This window comes from Diadema antillarum, unplaced genomic scaffold (genome assembly GCF_040938485.1).
Source record: "Diadema antillarum isolate AM-2024a unplaced genomic scaffold, OU_Dant_1.0 seq00002341_RagTag, whole genome shotgun sequence".
NCBI classification, from domain to species: Eukaryota; Metazoa; Echinodermata; class Echinoidea; order Diadematoida; family Diadematidae; genus Diadema; species Diadema antillarum.
The window spans coordinates 482-23,303 of record NW_027272956.1 but is presented as its reverse complement, the minus strand read 5'-3'; the positions used below and the strand labels follow the sequence as shown (position 1 = coordinate 23,303).

At 41.6% G+C, this 22,822-nt stretch overlaps 1 protein-coding gene across 1 annotated transcript; it reads right to left on the bottom strand.

The window, feature by feature from the left end:
• Positions 1-403: 403 nt before the first annotated feature.
• Positions 404-22,156, bottom strand: LOC139714613 (dual specificity tyrosine-phosphorylation-regulated kinase 1A-like; the record flags this gene model as incomplete). The annotated part of the gene is made up of 8 exons (XM_071626294.1): positions 404-2,946; positions 3,566-3,738; positions 4,496-4,626; positions 5,713-5,850; positions 6,792-6,938; positions 8,789-9,075; positions 9,923-10,070; positions 21,917-22,156. Coding segments are annotated over 8 exons (2,058 nt in total), but the record flags the coding sequence as incomplete, so codon positions are not given.
• Positions 22,157-22,822: the final 666 nt, after the last annotated feature.

Below are 22,822 nucleotides of genomic sequence, written 5' to 3'. Positions count from 1 at the left end.
ATGCATGTCGCAGAGGCATCACAGAGACTTACAATCAGAACGGCCAAACTTTTCACTTTCTTCTCTGACTCTGGTTACAGGCAGGGGGTTGAGAAACGATCATGTTTTTGGCAGAAACAAGACTGCATCGATTTTGTGAAGGAATATGCTGCAGCAAAATGAAATTAAGAAACCATGGTAACTTTAGCAAAGTACACTCTCATCTTGTCTTTCAGGTTTTCATCGACGGTAAAATCTTAAGCATTCACATACACCAAAATTTCAGCTGCTCAGGTCATTTGTTATTTTCTCTGTCTTACAAAAAGTATATGCAAAATGTTTTAAAAATTGGTCAATTTTCTAAAACACTGATGTGAAAATGTGTGTGTGTGGGGGGGGGGGGAGGGGGAAGGAGTACCGTACAACAGAATAAATGCTGCAAAATTTGTTGACTTCTTTAAAAACAAGTTTTTAAAAACAGAGATTTAAAAGAAAAGTATCGTACAAGTGGGGAGTATAGTGGACAGTGTGTCTACTTTGGCAATTGTTGACAAGTTATGGAAAAGGGCTCAGAGGATGTAAATGTCTCTCTGGACAGCACCGGTGCACACTCGGTTAATGCTTCAACTTACGAAGATCGCATCTCTGCATACTACATATCCAAGGTTACCTTCAAACATTGCAAACACCAACGTGGACATAGAGGGCGCTTTTTTCTCCGGCATTTCCTCTCCCTCTTTTAAAGAAAGAAAGAAAAAAAAAACTTACAAACCGAAGAAATATCGAGGATCTCTGTTTTTGGTTGCGTGCGTTTCCGCACGCAGTAAACCTCTCTGTTTGTTAGATCATCCTGAATACACACTAAAAATGACATACAGTCAGCCTGAGACGAGAAGATAATATATATACAAATTGGACGAGACCAGCCTGACTTGAAAATAAAACAAAAAACCTGACTACACATCCTAACCTGACTTCCAATCCGATTATTAATCCTTTACCATTCCCAAATCCCAAACATTCATCATATATTTTCTTTCTTGTTTGCACATTTACTACAGATGCTGTTTCAAGTCTTGAAACAAATGGGTGACCCATCGTTAAAGTCCCAATGATGAATCTATGAATTCATGCCCCCCCCCCCCCTTCCCCCTAAGAAAAGAATATGCAATCAAAAGGGCCTTGCACTATGATTTAAACACCTCTTATCTTCATCTCCACTTGACTACCAGAGGGGCATCTGAGCCATCTGGTCTTGGTGGAATTAAGGTCCTTCTGGCGCTCAAAATCACATCATTTGTATAGCAGCACCACCTGAGGGGGTTGGGGGTGAGGGATGCGGGGTAAACCCTAAACACAGTACACGAGAGACAGTCTGAACTCAAAATATCTACAGAGTATTGGGTGTAACTGCTTGCACAGACAGGGGGGAGGGTTGCTGAAAAAGTGTCGCAAAGACTCCCAACTTCTTTTTGTCGTTCTCCCGTTCGCCATCACTCCAACAAGATGCAGCTGTATCATGGCTTGGCAGATGATCTTCCATCAACAGACACACATGCACACAAACTCACACACACACAAACACACAAACACACACATACACATACATACATACATACATACACACATTTTTGCACAAGTATTTGTGAGATAGATAGAGACCATATTTTGGTTCTGTGACACAGGGGGAAACAGACAGAGTTAATAAAGACTCATGATGTGCCTAAACAGACAGAAAGGGGATGCCCGCAGTTCCGTGTCAGTTCCAGGTCCTAAAATCGCGAACTGTTCCTGGTCTATTTCGAGAGTTCTGGACGATTCCGGCCTGGGCTATCGCGTGAAAATCCAATGCTCCATGTTTGAAACGTCATTCCTCACGGAAACTATGCAAATGTGTTCCTCTCGATTTGCGATTCCTTTTTCTCGGGCACGGACAAGAATTCTCTCTGCTTCCTGTATCCCATTGCAACTTGACCACCTTCCCTTCGACCGCAATGACCACAAGGACTAAAACACTGACCAAAGCCCGTCATAGCGGCGGGATAAAATGAAATTTAAAAACTCAACTGATAAAACAAAAACGAAAAAATCGATGCTATCTACAGGTGAAAACCTTTCCGCTAATATGTAGTATTTTTTGTTAAAAAAGGAAAAAAACGCAGGGTCACAGTGGTCAATGCGATGCCACTGGGCTCTGCTGAACACACACCCCAACCATGGGCGAATCGTCACTTTGTCGCGGCGTCTGCGAGTTCACAAGTCCTGCACTGACAGGTTGCACTGGTAATGCGAATGCGTAGGGGACGTTGGTGGCGCCCCCAACGTTACTCGTTAATGCAATGCCCCCCGTCCCCGTCGTTGTCCCGTGTATGTGCGGATTGCTTAGTACCGCTTGCGAGGGGTGGTGAGTCGCTATTGCATAACTGCCCAGCGGCATGTTGAGCGAACCGCTACTTAACGAGCTGCTCTGCGTGTTCTCTAACGAACTGTGCGAGGAGTACACAAATCCGGGCGTGGTTATGATCCCCGCTTGATGCACATGAGGCATACCCATAGTCACCGGTATACTGGGCGGGGGAATCCCCATAGTCACTACCGGGGCTTGTAATACCGTTTGAGTTAAATGCACATTGCTAGATGCCGGCGAGGGGTGGCTATGCGTGTGTCCGTGTCCCGCTGAGTGGTGGTGGTGGTGTTTGCGACCGTGGGAATGCGAGTGTGGGTAGGTGTGCGACGAGTGTCCATGAGTACTGCCTGACGACGAGCCGAACGCCACGTCGCCGCTCGACATGCCCGAGGTCAGGCTCGAGTGCGACGACATCGACTCGTAGTCCATGGTGCCTGCTGAGCTGTTTGGGTGCTGGTGGCCCAGGGCGTGACTGGAACCACTGTTTTGGTGGGTGGGGTCGGACTGGGCGCGGCCCCCAGTCCCTGAACCGTGATTTGTTCCTCCTGCTGCTCCGCCCCCTGGCACAGAAATCAAACAAGGACAAACAATTTCTTACATATATGCTTTAAACTCGAAGCAAACAACAAATGAGGAAGCCCTAATTATTAACATAAATGCTTAAAACTCTTAGCAAACTGCTAATGGGGGGGGGGGGGGGCTTTGAGATGCTATGTACAATGCATGATGGAGAAAACAATTGCGTGTCCTCCACTTTTATCAATCGGTGCACATCTGCTCTATCTACCTCAGAATTTGACACTAAATCTATTCAAAGGTGGCCTGCTTGGGCCAATAAAATCTCTGATTGTGAAATTTTGGTAACCAAAAAGAAATGTAGTGGCCCAATATAAAAAGGAAATACAAACATTCATTTCAAATTCTAGCTGTTCAATCGGGCCACCAGGGATGGACTTATTGGAATATTGGTGGCCTAACATCACTTTTTAGTGGCCCCGTGCCACCGTTTAAGTCTAGCCCCGTATCTCTACTGAAATCTTCTATATCTAAATCTCTACCATGAGACGTGATGATAAAATATATCAAAATTCACATGAAGGAAAAGAGAGAACGAAATTAGGAAAGTGAAAAAGCGAGGCAAGAGAGAGAGAAAGATTGATGATGAAAGGCAAGACATACCCGAGCTGGAGCCCGAGGAGTGTTCCGTGGGCGGAGTACCGGCCTGGTCCATGGCCGGACTGGCCGAGGTGCTGTTGGACGTGTTGGTGCTGCCGTCCACCGTCCGCTTGAAGAAGGAGTGCTGGAGGGCGTAGTAGGGCTTTATCCTGACGGCTGGGTCGTACTCCAGCATTCTGGGAATTGAAAGAGCGGCGGAATTTGAAGACATTTACGACAGGTGGAAGCCAATGGTGAATAGATGTTAATATCTAAGAAAGCATTTGACTTAAAAATAATAATGAACTTTCTCATAAAAAATGGTTGTGATTATTGCCAGTATTCCACATTCTCTGACATTTGTATATTCATTTATTTTACCCCTTCCCTTTTTCTACTAAAGTCCTTAAAAAACCTTTCTTTCCAATGAAACTTCAAAAATTATTTCTGAGGCTAAAGCACATAAAACAGTTACATTTCACAATTTGACCCTTGACCTTTGATGCCACAAACACTGTACTGTAATCAGTCTTACCTCCAATAAAGCTTTTGATATATATATAGTTGTTTTTTTAATGGCAAGAACTGTAATATTTCAGAGTTTGACCTTAAACTTGCCACCCCCTCTCGCAGGCGTTTATGCAAAATGAAAGGTTGCTTGCATTGTCTTCATCTCCTAAGGCCACATCGCAGCTCAACATATGAGTATTCAGATTTAGGAAGTGGCCTCAACTGTCGTATGGCAAATGTCACTTTGATTTTTACATTGCATAGCGTTACGAGAACTCTCTCGGTCTAAACTCGGGCTCTGAGCAGCATTATATGAAACTTATCAATTACTGAAAACTGCTATAAGCTAGAGAAATCCTAGCATTTCACTGGCTGAGAGCAAATTTGTCAGTAACAATCCCAGACAATACACTAGATTATTTTTTTTTTTCACCCCGGTCTCACCTGAGGATGAGGTCCTTGAACTTGAGATAGTCGGAGACGGTGTGGCCGGGTTCTCCCGCTCTCCTTCCTCCCGGTCCGCCCAGCTCCACCCCTAGAATGTCGTGGAGCTTCCTGGTCCCGGGACTCTTGTACTGGAGAGAGAGAAAAAGGTGAACACACAAGGTATTGAAGATTGAATGAAAATGAAAGGGAGACAGGAACATTCTTTTGCAAAGATGAGGGTGAGATGATGAGTCTGAAGATATGGGAGTCACAAGACAAGAAAATTCATAACTTGTGTGAATATGTCCAGGAATGGACACAGGAGTTGCTCTAATTCATCCAGCGCAAACCAGAGGAAGGTGACTAAACACAACTTTGCAAAGCATTAGTGCCCTCACGATTCTCTGGCTGGGAATTGTACTTCTCCCATTGGTGAATAAGCTAAGAGCTGCTTACAGCCTTACAGGGAGGTTTACAAAGTAAGGGGGCAGATATTTAATGAGAGGGCATAATCATCAAGCCCTTACAAATGCGAGAAGTGGATGCATCATGTCAGGGAGAGGGGAGTACTCCTGAGACTATGTTGCAAAAACCTTTGCAGATAACATGGCATGGCCTGACAATGTAGACTGAAGGTGGGATATATTGCTCAACTTGAGGCAGGTATATATGATAGAAAAACGTATATTTGTCATTTCAATAGACAGCTCACTATTCACTGAAGCAAACTTTACTGTGGACATCATTGTCGCCCTGGATAGGAGGAGAAGAGGAAGAAGAAGAAGAAGAAGAAGAAGAAGAAGAAGACGACGCCAACAATGAAGGAGAAGGAGAATAAGAAAAAGAAGAAGAAGAAGAAGAAGAAGAAGAAGAAGAAGACGAAGACGACGACGAAGAAGAAGAAGAAGAAGAAGAAGAAGAAGAAGACGAAGACGACGACGAAGAAGAAGAAGAAGAAGAAGAAGAAGACGCCAACAATGAAGGGGAAGAAGGAGAATAAGAAAAAGAAGAAGAAGAAGAAGAAGAAGAAGAAGACGAAGACGACGAAGAAGAAGAAGAGGAAGAAGAAGAGGAAGAAGAAGAAGAAGAAGAAGAGGAAGAAGAGGAAGAAGAAGAAGAAGAAGAAGAAGAAGAAGAAGAAGAAGAGGAAGAAGAAGAAGCACCCTGTTTGGAGGCAAAGCACCATCACCATCAGAGTCAATCAAGAGATCAAAGTTACCGAACCAAACTCCTACCTTCTTTCCGTCTCTACTCCTCTTAAGCACCCAGCTCTTCTCCGTTTTGATGAAGTACTTGTGAGCCTTGGGGGCCTGCTCGATGATGTGTGTTGGTGGCATTCCCAACACCTCGATGATTTTGTTCATTTGGTCCACCTACAGGGCAACAAGTCAAGATCCACATTGAAAATTGAATGATTGTATACATATTTGGGATATATTCAATTTGTATTCCTAAGAATAAAGGGAGGTTAGAGAATTTGGCCTATGGCTGAGCATATCCTGTGGCTTGCATGTAGCGCCGAATACATAATGAGACTAGACAACATTTAGAAGCCGCCATTCGAATCTTGAAGTAAGGTGAATGTTGGAGCATCGACATGATATTATGTACAAGTCCCCCAAGAAAATACATAAAAGTCAATAATCCAATGGGGCAAAGAAAATGTTACATGCCTAATATAAGGAACAGATTAACTTGTGAGACATGTCACATGGTGCATATAAGAAATATAAAACATACGAAACATGGAACATATGAAACATATAGACCTGAAACATGTATAACGACCAAAACTTATGAAAATGGTCAAAGATACAGACGACATGGAATGTTCTATGATTACATATACAGAGACCCCATTTTAACAAGCTTGCTCACAATGAGGTATTGCTTTTAGGGAGGTAAAATTCGGTTGTCCCAATAATCAATTAATATATTAGGCCGGTCTCTTTTTCAGTACATTTCAAACAGGTTACCACATTTAATGAGGTAAAATCAGCAATCCCAGCGACCCGTTATAACGGGGGTTTCCCTATACTGTATGTACCGAATATCTCACAAGGTTTTTATTTTCACGAATTTCGCGAGTCAGGCGCCATTCGAAAATTCAAAGACAGGCGAAAATATTGACTCTGACCCCGATGTGACATGCACGAATACATTTCGCCTATCTAACACTGTACTCAACAATCACAAATTTAACCGCTTGCGAAATGGTTGAGACATCCCGATTCGCGAAAATTTAGACTCGCTAAGTATATGGCGTATACAGTAGTCTGCACAGGACGTGAATCCATTCCCTGATCGGCCCTACCTCGTTGGACCCGCTGAAGAGTGGTTCTCCCGTATGCATCTCCACCAGTATGCAGCCAAGGCTCCACATGTCTATCGCCATGTCGTAAGAGATGCCCAGCAGCACCTCCGGCGAGCGGTAGAACCGGCTCTGGATGTACTGGTATATCTGTCGGCGGGAGAACAAGAAGATAGGTGAGAGACGAGAAGGGGTAAAATATTGAAATAGATTTTAGTAGTAACATGTACACAGGCCAAAAAGGTCGGTAGGAGAAAGAAAGAAATGAAATATCAACATAGATTTGGCAAAATACACAGGTCCAGACGAATGGTATGAGATGAAATATCAAAATAGATTTTGGTGGTACACACAGGCCTATAAAAGATCAGTAAGAGCTAAAATGTCGAACAGAATTTGGTAGCGTAAATAGGTCCAAAAGGTCAGCAAGAGATGTGAACAGATGATATAGCAAAATAGGTTTCAGTAGTATACACTGGCCCATAAGATAAATATCGAAATAGATTTTGGTAGTAAACACTGGCCCATAAGATTGGTAAAAGATAAATATCAAAATAGATTTTGGTCGTATACACTGTCCTAAGATCAGTAAAAGATAGATAGAGTTTGGTTGCCCAGAAGATCAGTAAAAGATCAATATCAAACTTGATTTTGGTAGTAAACATTGATCCACAAATCAGTAAGAGATAAATATCAAAACAGATTTTGGTAGTATACATTGGACCAGAAGGTCAGTAAGACATGACATACAAAATAGATTTCGATAGTACAGTATACAGAGGCCCCAAAGGTCATTGGTAAGAGATCAGAATAGACCACATATATGAAAATAGATTTTAGTAGTAAATATAGCAACTGCAATTGCAGTGAACATTACTTTCCTTGCATGAATGAACTATTGATGCATTCATTTGTGTCACCATGCACAAACATATGCACCAGTTCAGCTCTCAATTAATAACATGCAAGAAATGAAGCCTCACAAACAAGCACCGAAACGGCTTCCAATCTTGCCACAAATTTACCACCCACACTTCTGTCGTGTGCCACTACCCTTGGCATTTCCCCCGCCATCGTCCATTGCTATGAGAGGACTTTGAGACTTCTCTGCTTGCTAATTGAGGATGGCATTTTCATGCAAGGGAGTCTTTGATGCCTCTCGTTTTGTTTGGCTTCCTAATGGCAGTCTACAGACCATGCTGGACTCTGTGGATTAAGAAGTCATCATGACTTCAAAAGCTCCAAACAGGTCTGAAGGGCAGGAACTTTCACTCCCTGGCTGAGATTGAGGGCAGAAATTGAATTATGAAATCCCATAACTTTGATTTTTTTTTTGTTTATCTTGTTGTTTTGTACTTATACTGACATTTCTATGGGGTGTGTAAATGCAGCCATCTTGGTGGAGATCAGGTTGAACATGGAGCAAAGTGTCATATGAACTCCTTCATCACTGTCAACAAACTACACTATACAAAATGTCAACAGCATTCCAAGGAAGTAGGTGCTAATACCACTTTCAGTAACTCCTCGGCTCGGGCCAGGCTCGAGCTAAGTCGTAAAATTTTGAGTTAATGAATGGGTCGGGCCAAAGTGGCCCGCGCCAGGAGTGGGCTATTTTGGCGCTGCTGAAGCTAACACCAGGCGCGGGCCTGGTGCTGATCAAAGAGTTTATGAACGATAGCAGCACCAGGCTCGCGAGAAAATTCCTTGCACAGTCAAAGGTCACAATTACCTAGCTGTGCCCTCCACCGGAGCAAGCGATCAGTTACGATGGTAGTTATCCCTTATGTGGCCGAGTTCATGAATGGGTCATCGTAAAAGTAGCGCGGCTCTGCTATAGTTACTGAACGCAGTTTTTACTGATTGGCGCGGGCCAATTAGCTCGGGCCAGGAGCTGGCCAAAAATGCATGAATTACTGAAAGGGGTATAAGAGAGTTAGGGAGAGGATTCTGCCCACATTTCCCCCCTCCCCCCAAAGAAAATTGTTTCCCAGGCTCACCCTCTGCCCGAGCTGGCACGAGCTGCCGAAGTCGATGATCTTGATGGCGCTGCGCTTGGGGTTGCAGAGCAGGATGTTCTCCGGCTTCAGGTCGCAGTGGATGATGTTGAGCTCGGGTGTGGCCAGGAAGAGCAGGGCCGTGCACATCTGCTGGGCGAACTTGCGCGTGAGGTTGAGCGAGACGCCGCGGAAGTTGGTGTTGCGCAGGAGGTCGTAGAGGTTGTAGGAGAGGAGCTCGAAGACCAGGCAGAGGTGGTTGCGGAACATGAAGTGTCTCTTGAGTTTCACTGCAGAATGGGGGAGGCATAACGAGCGGTAGGGTTAGAAGAGAGAAGCAAAGACAGGTAACACACATAGAAAGTGCAGGACATGATCACATGATCACAAGATCACTCAAACATTTCCCTAGAGTCTGAGGTACTCTATACTTGACTGTAGTAACCATTCTCATTGCATTCAAAATAACAATTTATTTCCTGATCGTGGCCCAAATGTACTGAAATATTTTACAGTGAGAATAATGAATCAAAAAGATATATCCCTGATCAAGACTAAAATTTAATAGCTTTTTAAAAATAAAAACAGCACTAATCATCATCATTTCAGTATCAATATTCTCAGGAGAATCTTTTGTTATCTCAGCCTAAAAGATTTACACTCGTTTCTTTCTTGCTTTAGAACACAAAGACTTTATTAATCAACTGAAAAAAAAAAACTGAAAAGAAAGTTAATTTGATCAAACAGGGTGAGGGCAACTATGCTGTCATGTAAAAAATATTTCAAATCACGGTTGCATTTTATACGACTTTCAAAACAATATTTCTAGCAAAATACGGTTTTCAATCACACAATGTTTCCAAACCATGTTTGTAATCATGACTACCATTTCTGGCAAAAATTGAAACGGCAAAACGCGGTTTCAATCCCACATTTCTACCCAGAAAAGTTTGCTATAAATGTACCCTTGGTCGACTACAGTCTTTAACCGATTTATAAACGTAATGCAAGGGCTTGAATCTTGTGACATTACTGTACAATAAATAGCTTTAACACAGAAGGAAGCATGAAGTCACAAATGGACCAATGGACCAACGGACCAACAGACTAATACAGACCAACAATGCCGCAACTCACCGATGTAGTACTTGCTGTCCGCGTCGTGCTTGTTCATCAGCTCTAAGAGCCGGACCTCGATCTGGGCTTGGTTGAGGAAGGGCTTCTTGTTCTTGATGATCTTGATGGCCACGTACTCGTTCTCCTGGTGGTCGAAAGCCTTAGCCACCTGCAGGATGACAACGATGACGATGATTAAAAAAAGGAATACTTTGTTTGAAACATTGTTGGCAAATTTTTGGCTCTCACCGCTCAAGAGAAATTGAAAGACAAGTACTAATACATCGAAACTTCATTGATGCATGCCCTTGCAATAAATTCTGTTTTCCAGAAACCAAAAGTTCTATCTCAAAACACTTTAAAGGCATGCTAGCTCGATTACACCAGCTGGTAATGTATTCAATCATGACCCCCACCCATTACGTGGCACGTTTACTGGGTTCTCATCAACAGATATCCACTTAAAATGTGAACACATCAGGAAACTGGCATATTCTTTAATAGCACATTATGATAGATTATTAGCAGTACGCTCTTATACCCGATCATACTGTTTGACATGATGAGGATAATTGCCATAAAGCATGCCACTATCAAGGACTGACATTGACGTTGGGATGGGAAACAGGACGCGATGAGAAAAGCTTTTAAATTCTGCCAATTTGTCGCACACAGTGATAATTGGAACTGTTTGGCCTTGTTGCACCAGATAATCGCTTTCACCCTTTAAGACATTGTCCCACTTGCAGTAGATTGCTTCAATGAAAAATGGATCTTTGCTCACCGAGCTGCGAAATGATGCTCAGGCGAAAAGGAAATGGAAACAACAACACTCTTGAAAATGCAAAATTTTGAGCGAATCCTGGCACTGTCACTATTGAATTATCGCACACTGTATGAAGAAAATGTTACCATGCTATATCTAGTGAGCTATTTCTGTACTGGTTCATACATACACATACTTGCCAACTCTACCGCATTTGGCCGTAGACTACCGCTTTTGAAAGATTTCATTAGCATTCAAGCTAGCGCTGCTCGCATAGGCATCCTGGATTCTACCGCTTTCTCAAATGAAAATGTTGGCAAGTATGCATACATTGTAACTTATATATTCCAGCACTACTGTCCGAAAGGTAAATTTTAGCATGATAAATCATCCGTGAAAGGCTTTAATACCATACACAATGTATGGTATCCTCAACAAAAAAAAAAAAAAAAGAAATGCTGATTCCCCCCCCCCCCCCCTTCTCTCTCTTGGTTCATGCATATTGGATATACTTCAGTTATGACATTAGCTCTCTGATATTAAAGCAAGTCTCATTATCACGGGATTGACAGCCACTATTTTTGGGCAATCAGACAGATGGTTTCACTGCCTCATTATTCCCTAACGACCTTCCGTAAAAGATGTTCCAAAATTAGCAGACACAGACGAGACAGAACAGAAACACACAACGCAAAAATTAGTCTACCCAGTTATTTTTGGAGGTTAGAACATTGTATACACACATGTGCACATGCACACAGACACACACATATACACACAAAATGTTCTTGTATCCATTCACGGTTACCATAACTTCAGTTTCGAAGTCGGGCTTTCAATAAGGTAAAGTGAAACTCGCCGGCCAGGTGGGGAAATACTGTAGGTTAGATTCTCGTCCTATACTCACTGACAGATAAACTTGTCTGCAGGACTGTATATCCATAGAAACTTTTAGTTATGGGTGTATTCACTTTTTGTTTTTCGCACTTAAAAGTGTTGGTGCGTTTGTCTGTTGTGTGCATGCATTGTGTGAGTGTGAGTGTGAGTGTGTGTGTGTGTGTGTGTGTGTGTGTGTGTGTGTGTGAGTGTGTGTGTGTGTGTGTGTGTGTGTGTGTGTGTGTGTGTGTGTGTGTTATGAGTTAGTAGGTGGGCGGGTATTGGTTGATAGATAATATGGTTCCATTATTTATTACTGTATAACTTTGCTGCATAATTCATTTGGATGATTATTAAGATTAATGCTAGAAGAATTGAATTATCACTGTTAAATTTAAGCAATTTTTTTGAGAGCATAGGGGAAGTGACTGTATGTAAATTGATAATTGTTCATGAAAATGTAATTTTTGTTATGTCATTATGTACAGCAATAGCAAATTTGCTATTATGATCACAAATGTATATTTTCGTCATTTCAATTGTAGCAAATGAAAATTGTTATTTTTTTTCTATTACTTTGAATGGAACAGAATAAACATTGTTGAAAAACAAAAAAAGTGTGTGTGTGTGTGTGTGTGTGTGTGTGTGTGTGTGTGTGTGTGTGTGTGTGTGCATTGAACATGCATGCACTATCACCATCAAGAGCAGAAATATATCACCTTGCTTCTCTCAACCGAACAGGATACATAAAATTAGACAACACCCATTACAGTGCACTTTTCCCACGGTGTGCAAGTCAATTTCCATCAATAGAGCAAATTCAGACCAGCGGAGAGGTAGGAATCCCCCATCGAGTCAGAATATGCAATTAATAGGTTTATGGAAAGTTAACGTTTCACAGGTTTTTCACAAACTATTGGTCAAAACTGCAATTTCAAAGAAAGAGTCTATGTGAGAAATGTCATCAACTCAGTATTATCCCATTGGTTTGTGTACAATATAAGAACTAAAATCATATAATCATGTTTGTAGTAAAAAAAAAAAGAAATAGCAACTGGAAACTACCTTGTACCCCAAAGTCATCATTCTTTAATAGGTGTCGTTTAAACAGACACACACTGAAAACCTTCTCTGGGTAGGTTTCCATAACAACCTACCCTTTTATGTGCAAAGGGGGTGTGGTTTACTATTCAAACATGTGATCTAGGTTCAACACAGGAGCTGATCACAATCTTATAAATGCAGGTGAAAGTGAACAATTTCATTAACTTTCTTATTTTTACAGGTCTAACTTTGATGATACAGTTTAACTGTACAGTTCTTTTGATATTTCTCTACTAATTAAACATAGCTGCCCTGAATATGGAGTGCAGATGTACTTCAAAATATATCCTATCTGACCACCATCTGTCATGTTAGCCTTTACTTCAGACTCCAGGTAGTACAGCTGTATTTCATACACAGCAAAAAAACAAATGAGGCTGATAGTGATGTGCTACATCATATGTAGAGATCACTCCTATAACTACACTACATCTGATGAGAATTAAAAGGGAAGACAAATATTGCCTCTGGCAACACTGTGTGGAAGAGGTACAAAAAATATTACAGCACAATGTCTTTTTCAACACTGACACTTCTCGGAAAGGATGCATGATAGGTAAACCACATGTGATGGTGAGCAAGGAAGAATCATGGAGAGATATTTCATTATCAACATTATGGTTATTATTATCGTTATGACGATGATTAACGTTGTCATGATTATCATCATAATCAATATCATTATTGTCATCATCACCTTAACAGTTACTGTTATTATCAATGTAACTATTTCATCATTATCATCAATGACAGAAAAGCAGAATTTTCAGCTTGTCTAAGAAAGGGTGACCCCCTGTACCCCCCATGTCAGGATAGTCTTCTACACCAGCCACTTTGTTACCTTGCCATGAACTCCCTTGCCTACGACGGATATGATCTGGTAGCGCCACAGCACACCCTCCTCAAACAGGTGCGAGCCCCTGGGCCCTGAGCAGAGACTAGTGTCCCACATGGCTGGGGGCAAACACTCACTCTGGGGATGCAAAAAACCAGCTCTCCTTTACTTTTACAAGTTGTAGCTCCAGTACTCCAAATGTTGGTGTCTGATGCCAATTGCTTGCTATCCTTCAGAGGTCAGGCTTATCCATTTTATATTCCATCATGTCAAGACTTGCATGTACATGCCTAACAAGCTGAGCTGAGCTGGTTGGCTTGGGACTGTGAGCTCACTGGGCGCACCAAAGATCCCAAGGGTTAGTTGACGAGATAACTGGCTGAATATTTCACCGTGAGAAAATCTTGCTGCGAGGAATGCCGAAGAGCCACCTCACCATTGTTTTCAAACAATGATGAACAGGATTGGAGTGCAGACAAACAAGCGATAAAAAATCGGTAAACAAACAGTCAAATTGGAATGGATCTTCTAAAGCGAGAGACTGGATAGAACGTCGCTTATAAATAAGTTCCAAGAGGAATGAAATATTTCTCAAAAACCACAATCCTTTTGTCACTAATTGGATAACACCCTATACAATGTTTGGCATCAGATATGCTGGCTGTGTCATTCATTCACAACGTGTGAGTGCAATGCCTTTTAACATTCCGCCGCTAGTCTCGACTCCCACACGCACAAATAAATATTTGCATTTGTTGGCGACTCGTGAGATCTGACCAGATTTTGTTTTGTTTTGTTTTAAGTTTTTCAGTGTCCGATCCCAAGTCCAGTCCAACAAATCTTACAGTAGTCCATATATATATGCCCTCCAACATGGTCAGTTACAACTGCGCAGATCTCTCTCTGGAAAGGCCAAATGGAACAGTATCAACATTATCAAAAGATGTGGAGCCAATTGCTTAATTTGTGACTTTACAGACCATCTTGATTTTTCCTTCTCTCTATTCCAAACTTGTCCTTACTGATGCTTGACGTTAATTGGCGAGCTTTCGGAGTAACCATAGCATGCTATAATGGTCAAGACTAATTGAGCAAAGGCAAGAAGGTAAATGTGCATGGTACGATATTCGTCATTCAACCATTCCGAGCACAGTCGAGGTAACAGAATTCAGTCAAAGATGGCCTCTTTCCACGGCGCTGGTTAAAAGCACAAAGATTCTTTAGATCCTCAGCTACATCCAGACTCGCAAATTCCACCAACGTCGTTCAAGTCCTCGCATGCCACAAAGGGGACTCATCACCATCAAACAGGGATGCGAAATGATATCCTAGACCCCGTTTCCGGAGATGGAACAAGTGGTTTGACAGCAGAATTGAGAGGCATCTGCAAAACTGGTCTTCCAAACTATGACCAGTCAGTCAGGAAAGAAAACTTTCCCTCATATCTGTCTCCGGCACAGAATGAATGGACTGTTCACAAACTTGTTGGATCTTATAAATTTTCCTGTGCTCCTTCGGAGGAAGGCCCAACCACGTGCAACCAAGAGGTTCACAAATCATGTTCAGACTTGCCTCTGGATTCGCAAATTCCATGGGAACAATGTAGACTGTCAAACTGCTGGGGTGCAGGGGTGCATGCACACACAAACACACACACCCCCGGATCACTTTCAGTCTGGTCCTATTACTCCTAAGACCGCCAAATACACACACGCACGCACAATCTTATGCGTGGGACTGCATGTTTCAACCAGGCTGGTAAAACTTACTTCTTCTTCAGCAATGCTGACGAGTCCAACTGACTACAGGATAAGCATTTGCTATAGACTCATAAAGGAAAATACCCCTGAAACACAGTCACCACAGGGTGTCTTCACTCAATGTGGATTAGTGGGTCCCTATGAGGCCACCTGGTTTGAGCTAAGCACCCTAATCCATTTCTTATTACCCTCTTTTATCCCTTTGTCGGAAGAATCCCCCCCCCCCCCTTTACAGACACAAAGACACACACACACATACACACTCAATGGATTTACATATGGGCAATTCACATCAGGTTGAGTCTACAAGAGGAATAAAAGACAGTGGTAATCCTTGGTTTCATTCTGCTTCGACATTGCTTCCTCAATAATTACAGCAACTGGCTGGGCAGATCTACCTCAAGAGCAAAGGGTTAGGGTAGTCCCAGCCTATAGCTTTACTTCAACAAATTGATGACAAAAAGCAATAGCTTACAGATGCAGCTGGCTTAAATCTGAATGCAAATACCCCTCTTACACAGTATGTGGTGAAGGGGACCTTGAATAGGAAGAAAAAATAAATTGAAGTGTTGTAGTGAAAATAATTCTGATATTGAGACAGGGCGTTCAGATGCAAAAAAATTATACTCGAACGGCATAGCTACTGTAAAAGTGGTTTCTTTCGCGGTGGTTTTATTTTCACGCTTTTTGCGCTTTGAGGTTGAACCGCGCATTTAACATCACGCGAAAATGTTTTGCACTAGTCGCTTGTTACAACACTATTATTACCGACCGCGAATTTAAACACACGCGAAAAAGTAGGCACCGACGGAAACCGCGAAAGTTTCTGTACGCGAAAGAAACCACTTTTACAGTATACCAAAACGGTATAGCTATACGACCAATTTATACGTCTGAACGCAGACTAACAAAACGACTTATAACGAAATGACGTATAGCAAAACGACAGTCAGAGCATCGTTTCGAACTAGAACTGGATAACGAACTGCATGTCTATACGACATTTTTCCAGATGGTCGAAATTAGCGTCTAAACGGTCTGTTGGCTATACGATGACTCTTTATACGTCATTCCTTTATCGAGATTTGGTATAAACTGGCTTGCGTCTGAACAGGGGGACAGTCTTCCATAGGATAACCTCAACCTTCAAACAAACAACTTCAGGTTGTCTAAGATGAAATACAAAGTGATATAGGGGAAGAAAATTAACAGTTTTGATGATGGTGTGTGTGTGTGTGTGTGTGTGTATAGGTACATGTGTTGGATTTGCATTTCAGAACTCCAATACCGTGACTAACAGTGTAGTGAATACAGGAAAATAATGGGGGGGGGGGGGGGGGGGGGGAGGGTGGAGTGTACTTGTACAAGTTGTAGGTTTCAACCTATTCTACATTCAAAGTTGAACAAAGACAGGACAAAGGCAAGATTAACTCAGGGACCACAAAGGAGAAATCCTCTTCTCCTCTCTCTTTACAAGCTTTGGAAAATTTATCAGCTCTGCTTGCCATGGATAATGTGATCGTGGACAAGGGGGTAGGGAAGAGAGTTGGGGGGGTCAAGGAAGGGTAATGCACTTGATGAAATGATCCCTTTCAGCACCTTAACAAGAGGGCTGGATAAGCTTGGCTTACTTTCTAAAGAAGCACAAGCCAATTACCGAATCCAGTGCTCCAGAACATTTACAACAGTACTGGTTGGTACCAGGGTGCATACATTTCGGTCATTTCATCCATTGCGATTGCATGATTGACGTGCCGCTCGCTATTCACAAAGCTCTCGGCACCGACAAAATCGCTGCAAAACAAGCTCAACTTTTGGAGGTTACACAGGGACAAGACGGGAGTGATACGGCCCTGTTTCCACAGTCACTGTCGGGAAAGTCTCCTGTGCAAAGTGTATGGGGCCCTTGGCCAAATAAACGCCCATTTTTGCAAGTCAGGAAAGTTTTTGCTATGCGCTTGCACAAAAGTGGAGGCAGACTGAATTTTATCGTCAGCAGAAACCGCTGTAGCACAACCACCACAAGACCAAAATTTTAGTCCAACGTCAATCAATTTTACTTGCATAACATAATTTTCCTCAAAAATTATTACAGGTCATCACGATAACTAACCCATCAGTTTGTTGGGCATTCTGGGATCTCTGCAATTCCATCACCTTACATATTTTCCAACCCTCAAAAAATAAATAATAAGAGTTAAGGGGAAAGATAATAGGAAAGCATTCAAAACTTGCAATGTAAAGGTAGGAGAAAAAAAGAAAAAAGAAAAGAATTAAATAAACTTATCATCCATCTTCATCAAACTTTTAAAGTATAGAAACCTTGACCTAAGGCCCATTGAGGTCTGATTGATGGCTATTTTCTACAACTGTACTTAACCCCTTCTCTTAGAAAAGAAAATGGCGGTTTAGCGGAAAAGGGGAGTCTTAATTCACTACCAGCTAATCTCTGACCCTTGACTATGGTCACAGCATTGGTCAGTCATGGGTCAAGTGTCCAGAATAAAAAGACTTTTTTCCCCCTAGAATATTTCCTTTTCTTTGCGTGTTAAGAGCGACGCATCCTTCAGCAAATTAATTTCCTTTCCATTTCAAAAAGTCATAAAAGCCATTGGCAGAAAAAGTGAGAATTGGAAAATTTGGATGTCAAGTCGTGAATATAATATTGTACTTCATACTCCCTGAGGGGAAAAGAAAAATAGATTTTTTTTTTTTTTTTTTTTTTTTTTGGGGGGGGGGGGGGGGGGGTAAGGGTGGAGTAACCCCAACATCACAAATTGCTTTAACTGAAAATAAAAAGAGCTTTTCATCTTCTTCCACTCTCTTTTTCACTATTCTTATTCTGTCAATATAGCTTCAAAGCTGCTGTTGATTTTTTTTTATTTTTTTTTTTTAAAGGGAGATAGAGTTGGGGGGGGGGGTGGATGAGTGGAATAAAGGAGTTTGAATCAACAGAAAGAGTGCACTTTACATGCAGCTCTTACAGCAAGATTCTACCCTTTCTGTTTTCAAACCCTGTGATTGTGTCCTGGTTTGATGCAAACTTATACCTGGTTCAATAATAAATAGCTGAACTGGTGCTAGTCTTGCCTAAATAGATATTAAATGCTTAAATTATGCACCACAAAGAAAAGTCATCTAAATGAAAATACCAATCTTTCAACTGCTTTCCAGCATGCATAAAATATCAATTCCACCATTTTATGGCTTTTTTTTCCTCCACTAAAATGGTATATAAAAGCATGAGGCATTATTAATCTCACTAAAGCAAAAAAAAACAAACAAAAAACTTGTTTGTTTTTCTACGCCTTTCATGATAACTGATCGAAGGTGACCTACTGCACTCGTGTCAAACCCGTCTTGATTTATAACTCGCTTTATCAATAAAATACTGTTATCTCTTTTTCCTAATGATATAAAACAAATGATATTCATGCATACTTTAAAACCACACAACACAAAAATAATAAGGAACCCCCCTCCAAAAAAACAACAACAACAACAACAAAAAACAAAACAAAACAAAACAAAACAAAACAAAACAAAACTGATCGCAGGTTCTTATTAATCCATTGCATTAGGCATACTGGAATATGTATGATCAAGTAATCTGCAGAAGAACAAATTGTATTGAAGTCGTCTTACTATACTGTAGACTAACCTCAAAGCTGTTATCTGTAAATATCATTGTCTGTCTGCCATTCAAGACTAACTGTTGAGGCAAGAAGTGTAGACCAGCTCTAGAGCGTTCAAGCCTGTTTTCATCTATCACTTCATTCGAACAGGAAAAACCAAGAGATAGTCGGTGCTCACAAGACCCTGTGGACGTTGAAGGACGCCATACACCACAAAAGGAGCCCCAAGCCAAGTTGGCATTAAAAAGAAAACAAAGCCTTGAAACAAGGCAAGGTCAGGTCTGGCCAAACCCAAGATTCTACCCCCCAGCCCACATCGAAAATGTTAGTGGGGAGTACCTACAACTCTATTCATGAGAAGATCAGATGGAATCGCTACACTTCACATTCCTCAATTTTCTGTGATGACAAGATTCAGTCGACCATCACATCTCCATGGAAACACACATACCCACAAAAAAAAAAAACGTCCAAAATTAAAACAAAAGAATGCCTGATTAGCTGTCTGACTTCACACCTAGCGGCATTCTACGTTAAAGAGCAATAAGTCCCACTCGCTGGCGACTAATCATGAGGCTATCGTTGTCTGAGCCATCCATTACTTCCGGGCATTGTGAATTGCCCCCCCCCCCCAAAAAAAAAAAAGAGTCCCAAGACGTGTCATTTGTGCTGATTGCGAAAGTGAATGGAATCTCTGCTTCCTGCACAAAAGAAACGGAAATGTCATTCTATAAATATCTATCTCTAGCTACATCTCTTCATGTATCTGCCCACATACGTATTTATCTATTCATCTCCCTATCTATCTAACTACACAAAGAATAGAATAATAAAGAACATGCATCTCAGTAGACACGAACAAGAAACAGATGAGGGAGATTTTTATCTTCTCTTATCCTCACATTGAAGAAAAATTAAAAGTTATCAAGAACTCTACTGCAGAATCAGGGTGACTTGGCAGATCTGTATTGCACAGCACACTGCAACGAACATCTTCACCACCCCCCCCCCCCCCAAAAAAAAAAAAATCAGCAAAAAGGATGAGTGACGCACACATAGAATGGAGTGAAAGTACCCTCACATTTGAGCTCACCCGACAAGATTCTGGGTTACGTTAGGCAAGAAGTCAAACAAATTTGTAACGCTGTGGTCTCATTTCAAATCAAAGATAGCAATCCCTGCTTTTGAATGTACGCTTCTTGTAGCGACAGCCAATCAGGAAGGAGGATTCTTATCGTTACCATGGCACTTGCCATTGCAGCAAGAGCTGTTACCATAGCAACTGTCTATGAAATGGAGCCCAGACGCTAGTCTGGAAACACCGTCTCTGTATTCATACATAATCGCCCCTTTAAATAGTTCAACTCTGTGAAGAAGTGCCCTTCTTTCTTCTAACCTCTCTTGATTGATGGTAAAATCACTTCTCTCCAAACCCCTCCCCCTCCTCCACACTTCCTTACAAGCGTCATCCTTTAATATCTGCCTGAAAACCTGGAATTTCCCAATTTTCCACTTCATTTGGCGAGACCACGCTCGCATGACGTTAATAGGGTTGAAAGCTCGTTCATTTGCATCGATAACGTGGCAACGAAGCATTCTCCAGCCTCATATTCTTCCTAAAGCTTTCTTTTTCTTTAAAATGCAGTGTTATAGGTGGGATGACGCTGTGTTCCACCAAACAATGTCCTCAAAAAACAAAACAAAACAAAACAAAACATTGCAAACCGAAGGAAAATCTAACCAAGTGAAGATAATGAAGGCATAAACCTATTACACTTTTAACAAGTCTGTAAACTTGAAACAACTGACTTTGACAATGTGTAAGTCATTTAATGTCGGTTTGCCACTCCTTATTACAGTGAGTCCATCATATAACAGTGTCGATCTCACGCTGAAACGAGTCCTTATTATGCGACAGAAGTGCCTGGAAATTATGTTTCATACGGTACAACCTCTCTAGTATCTGACAAATCCTGAACTTCACAGAAAAAAGAAAGATAAAGGAAACATCAGACCCCTCCCTAACAAACACAGTGTCTGTCTGTTGACACAGGCAATCCAAGGACAGTGTTGCCTGCTGTCCATAGTCCCACATATTGGCTTTCACCGCCTTGACCGAAGTGCTGCTAATTGGCACGTTGACCCGCAATCTGACTTTGCAAGACCTCTGAGGGGACAGTCAACCCAGAGTTGCCGGCCTTGTGAGTCTGGGTTGTGACATCTTATTTTGAAATGATACCAAATATTGAGCCCAGAAGTGACGGAAGAGTGCGAAGATGACAAACTAATCCCAAGGAAAAGCCTTGTGGTCACTACTCACTTCCAGCACGTATGAAGACACAGCCATTAATCCTCAAAAAGACAAACACAGCATGTGAGGCAAACTACAATTTGACACAGTAAAAAAACAAATCTTGCATTTTTATTCATCAATGTTTTGAATTATGAACCAAAAACCTCACATCATGATACCCAAATGTATGCACACACCAAAAACAGTCATTAATGCAATCCCCTTAATTTCTTAATCTAACAAGTGTCCATACACATCTATGCTATCAAAGAAACAAAGAATGTGCATGTAGCTTGCGTTTTTACCAGATATAAATTAGCAACCATGGACGGCATGAACTGCAAGACGTGTCTGTGTCTGCAAAATTTAGACCAGCTCTGTTCCTAAATCAGTGGAGGAAATGTTCTTTCAACTTGCAGGCTATGCTGCACCTACGTTGTATATCATACACGGTTAACACCGATTGTGCCTGTATGTGTGTCTGTGTTGTGTGTTGGTGTTTTGTGTCTGTGTCCAATGTTTGTGTCAGTATTTCTTGCATTAAGACCATGGTGTAGTGCGTAAAGTGCAGGTAGGATCTGAAAGGTGAAGTTCTCATCCTGACATCCATGGCGAGGTAACGTAGCTCTTCACTTCGGTCCAGTTTTTATCGCCTGTATGTATCCCTCACGCATTACATTTTACTCCAGCAAACGGAAAGATGGGGGGGGGGGGGGGTAGGCGGGAATCCGGCAAACTCTACTCACCTGCCCAAAGGACCCCTTGCCGATGAGCGAGTCGATCTCGTAGCGGTCGTTCCACTTCTCCCCGTTCTTGATGATGTAGTCGTAGTTGTCGTCGTCGTAGCCGTCGTTGTAGAGCCGCTTCTCCTTCTTGTGGCTGGTGTCATCCCCCTGGGCTGGTAGAGCTCGCCGCTTCTTCTTGGCATAGTACACCTGTTTGGGAATACAAGGATCAAATTGGTCAGTTCTTTGCTCTATTTTCCCCTTAAAAAAATAATAATAATAAATAAAAAATAAAATAAATGAATAAATACATATATACATACATACATGTACATCAATCAATACATACATACATACATAAATAAACAAACAAACAAATAAATAATGATTCAAAATGGATAAAATAAAGAAATGAATAAAGACATGAATAAATGGGGCATCGCATGTTTTTGGTCAGATATTTTTTTCTGACAAACTGTTATAAGCTCTGAATCCTTGCATCTGACTGGCTGAGAGCAAATTTGTCAGAAAAAAATACCCGCCACCCTCATCCCCCCCCACCACCCGAAATCAGGGTCCCATTTCATAAAAGACGTTACCATAGCAACTGGTACTAGAGTAGCAACTTCCCATGGCAGCAACCAATCAGAAAGAAGGATTCTTGTCATTACCATGCCACTTGCCAATGCAGCGAGACTTGCTATCACAGCAAACTTTTTAATGAAATGGGGCCAACTGCATATTTTTTAACAGCTTTCTATTATCAGGAGCTATGGTGGCTTTGTGGATAAAAATTACTGCCCCATCCATCATATTTAAAGCTGATGTCACTATACGATGTGTAACTCTGTTCCACCATAATCAGGATGTCAGGCTACAGAAGAGCTAACATTAAGATTCTATTTATGCCGTCCAAGCCTTGATCTA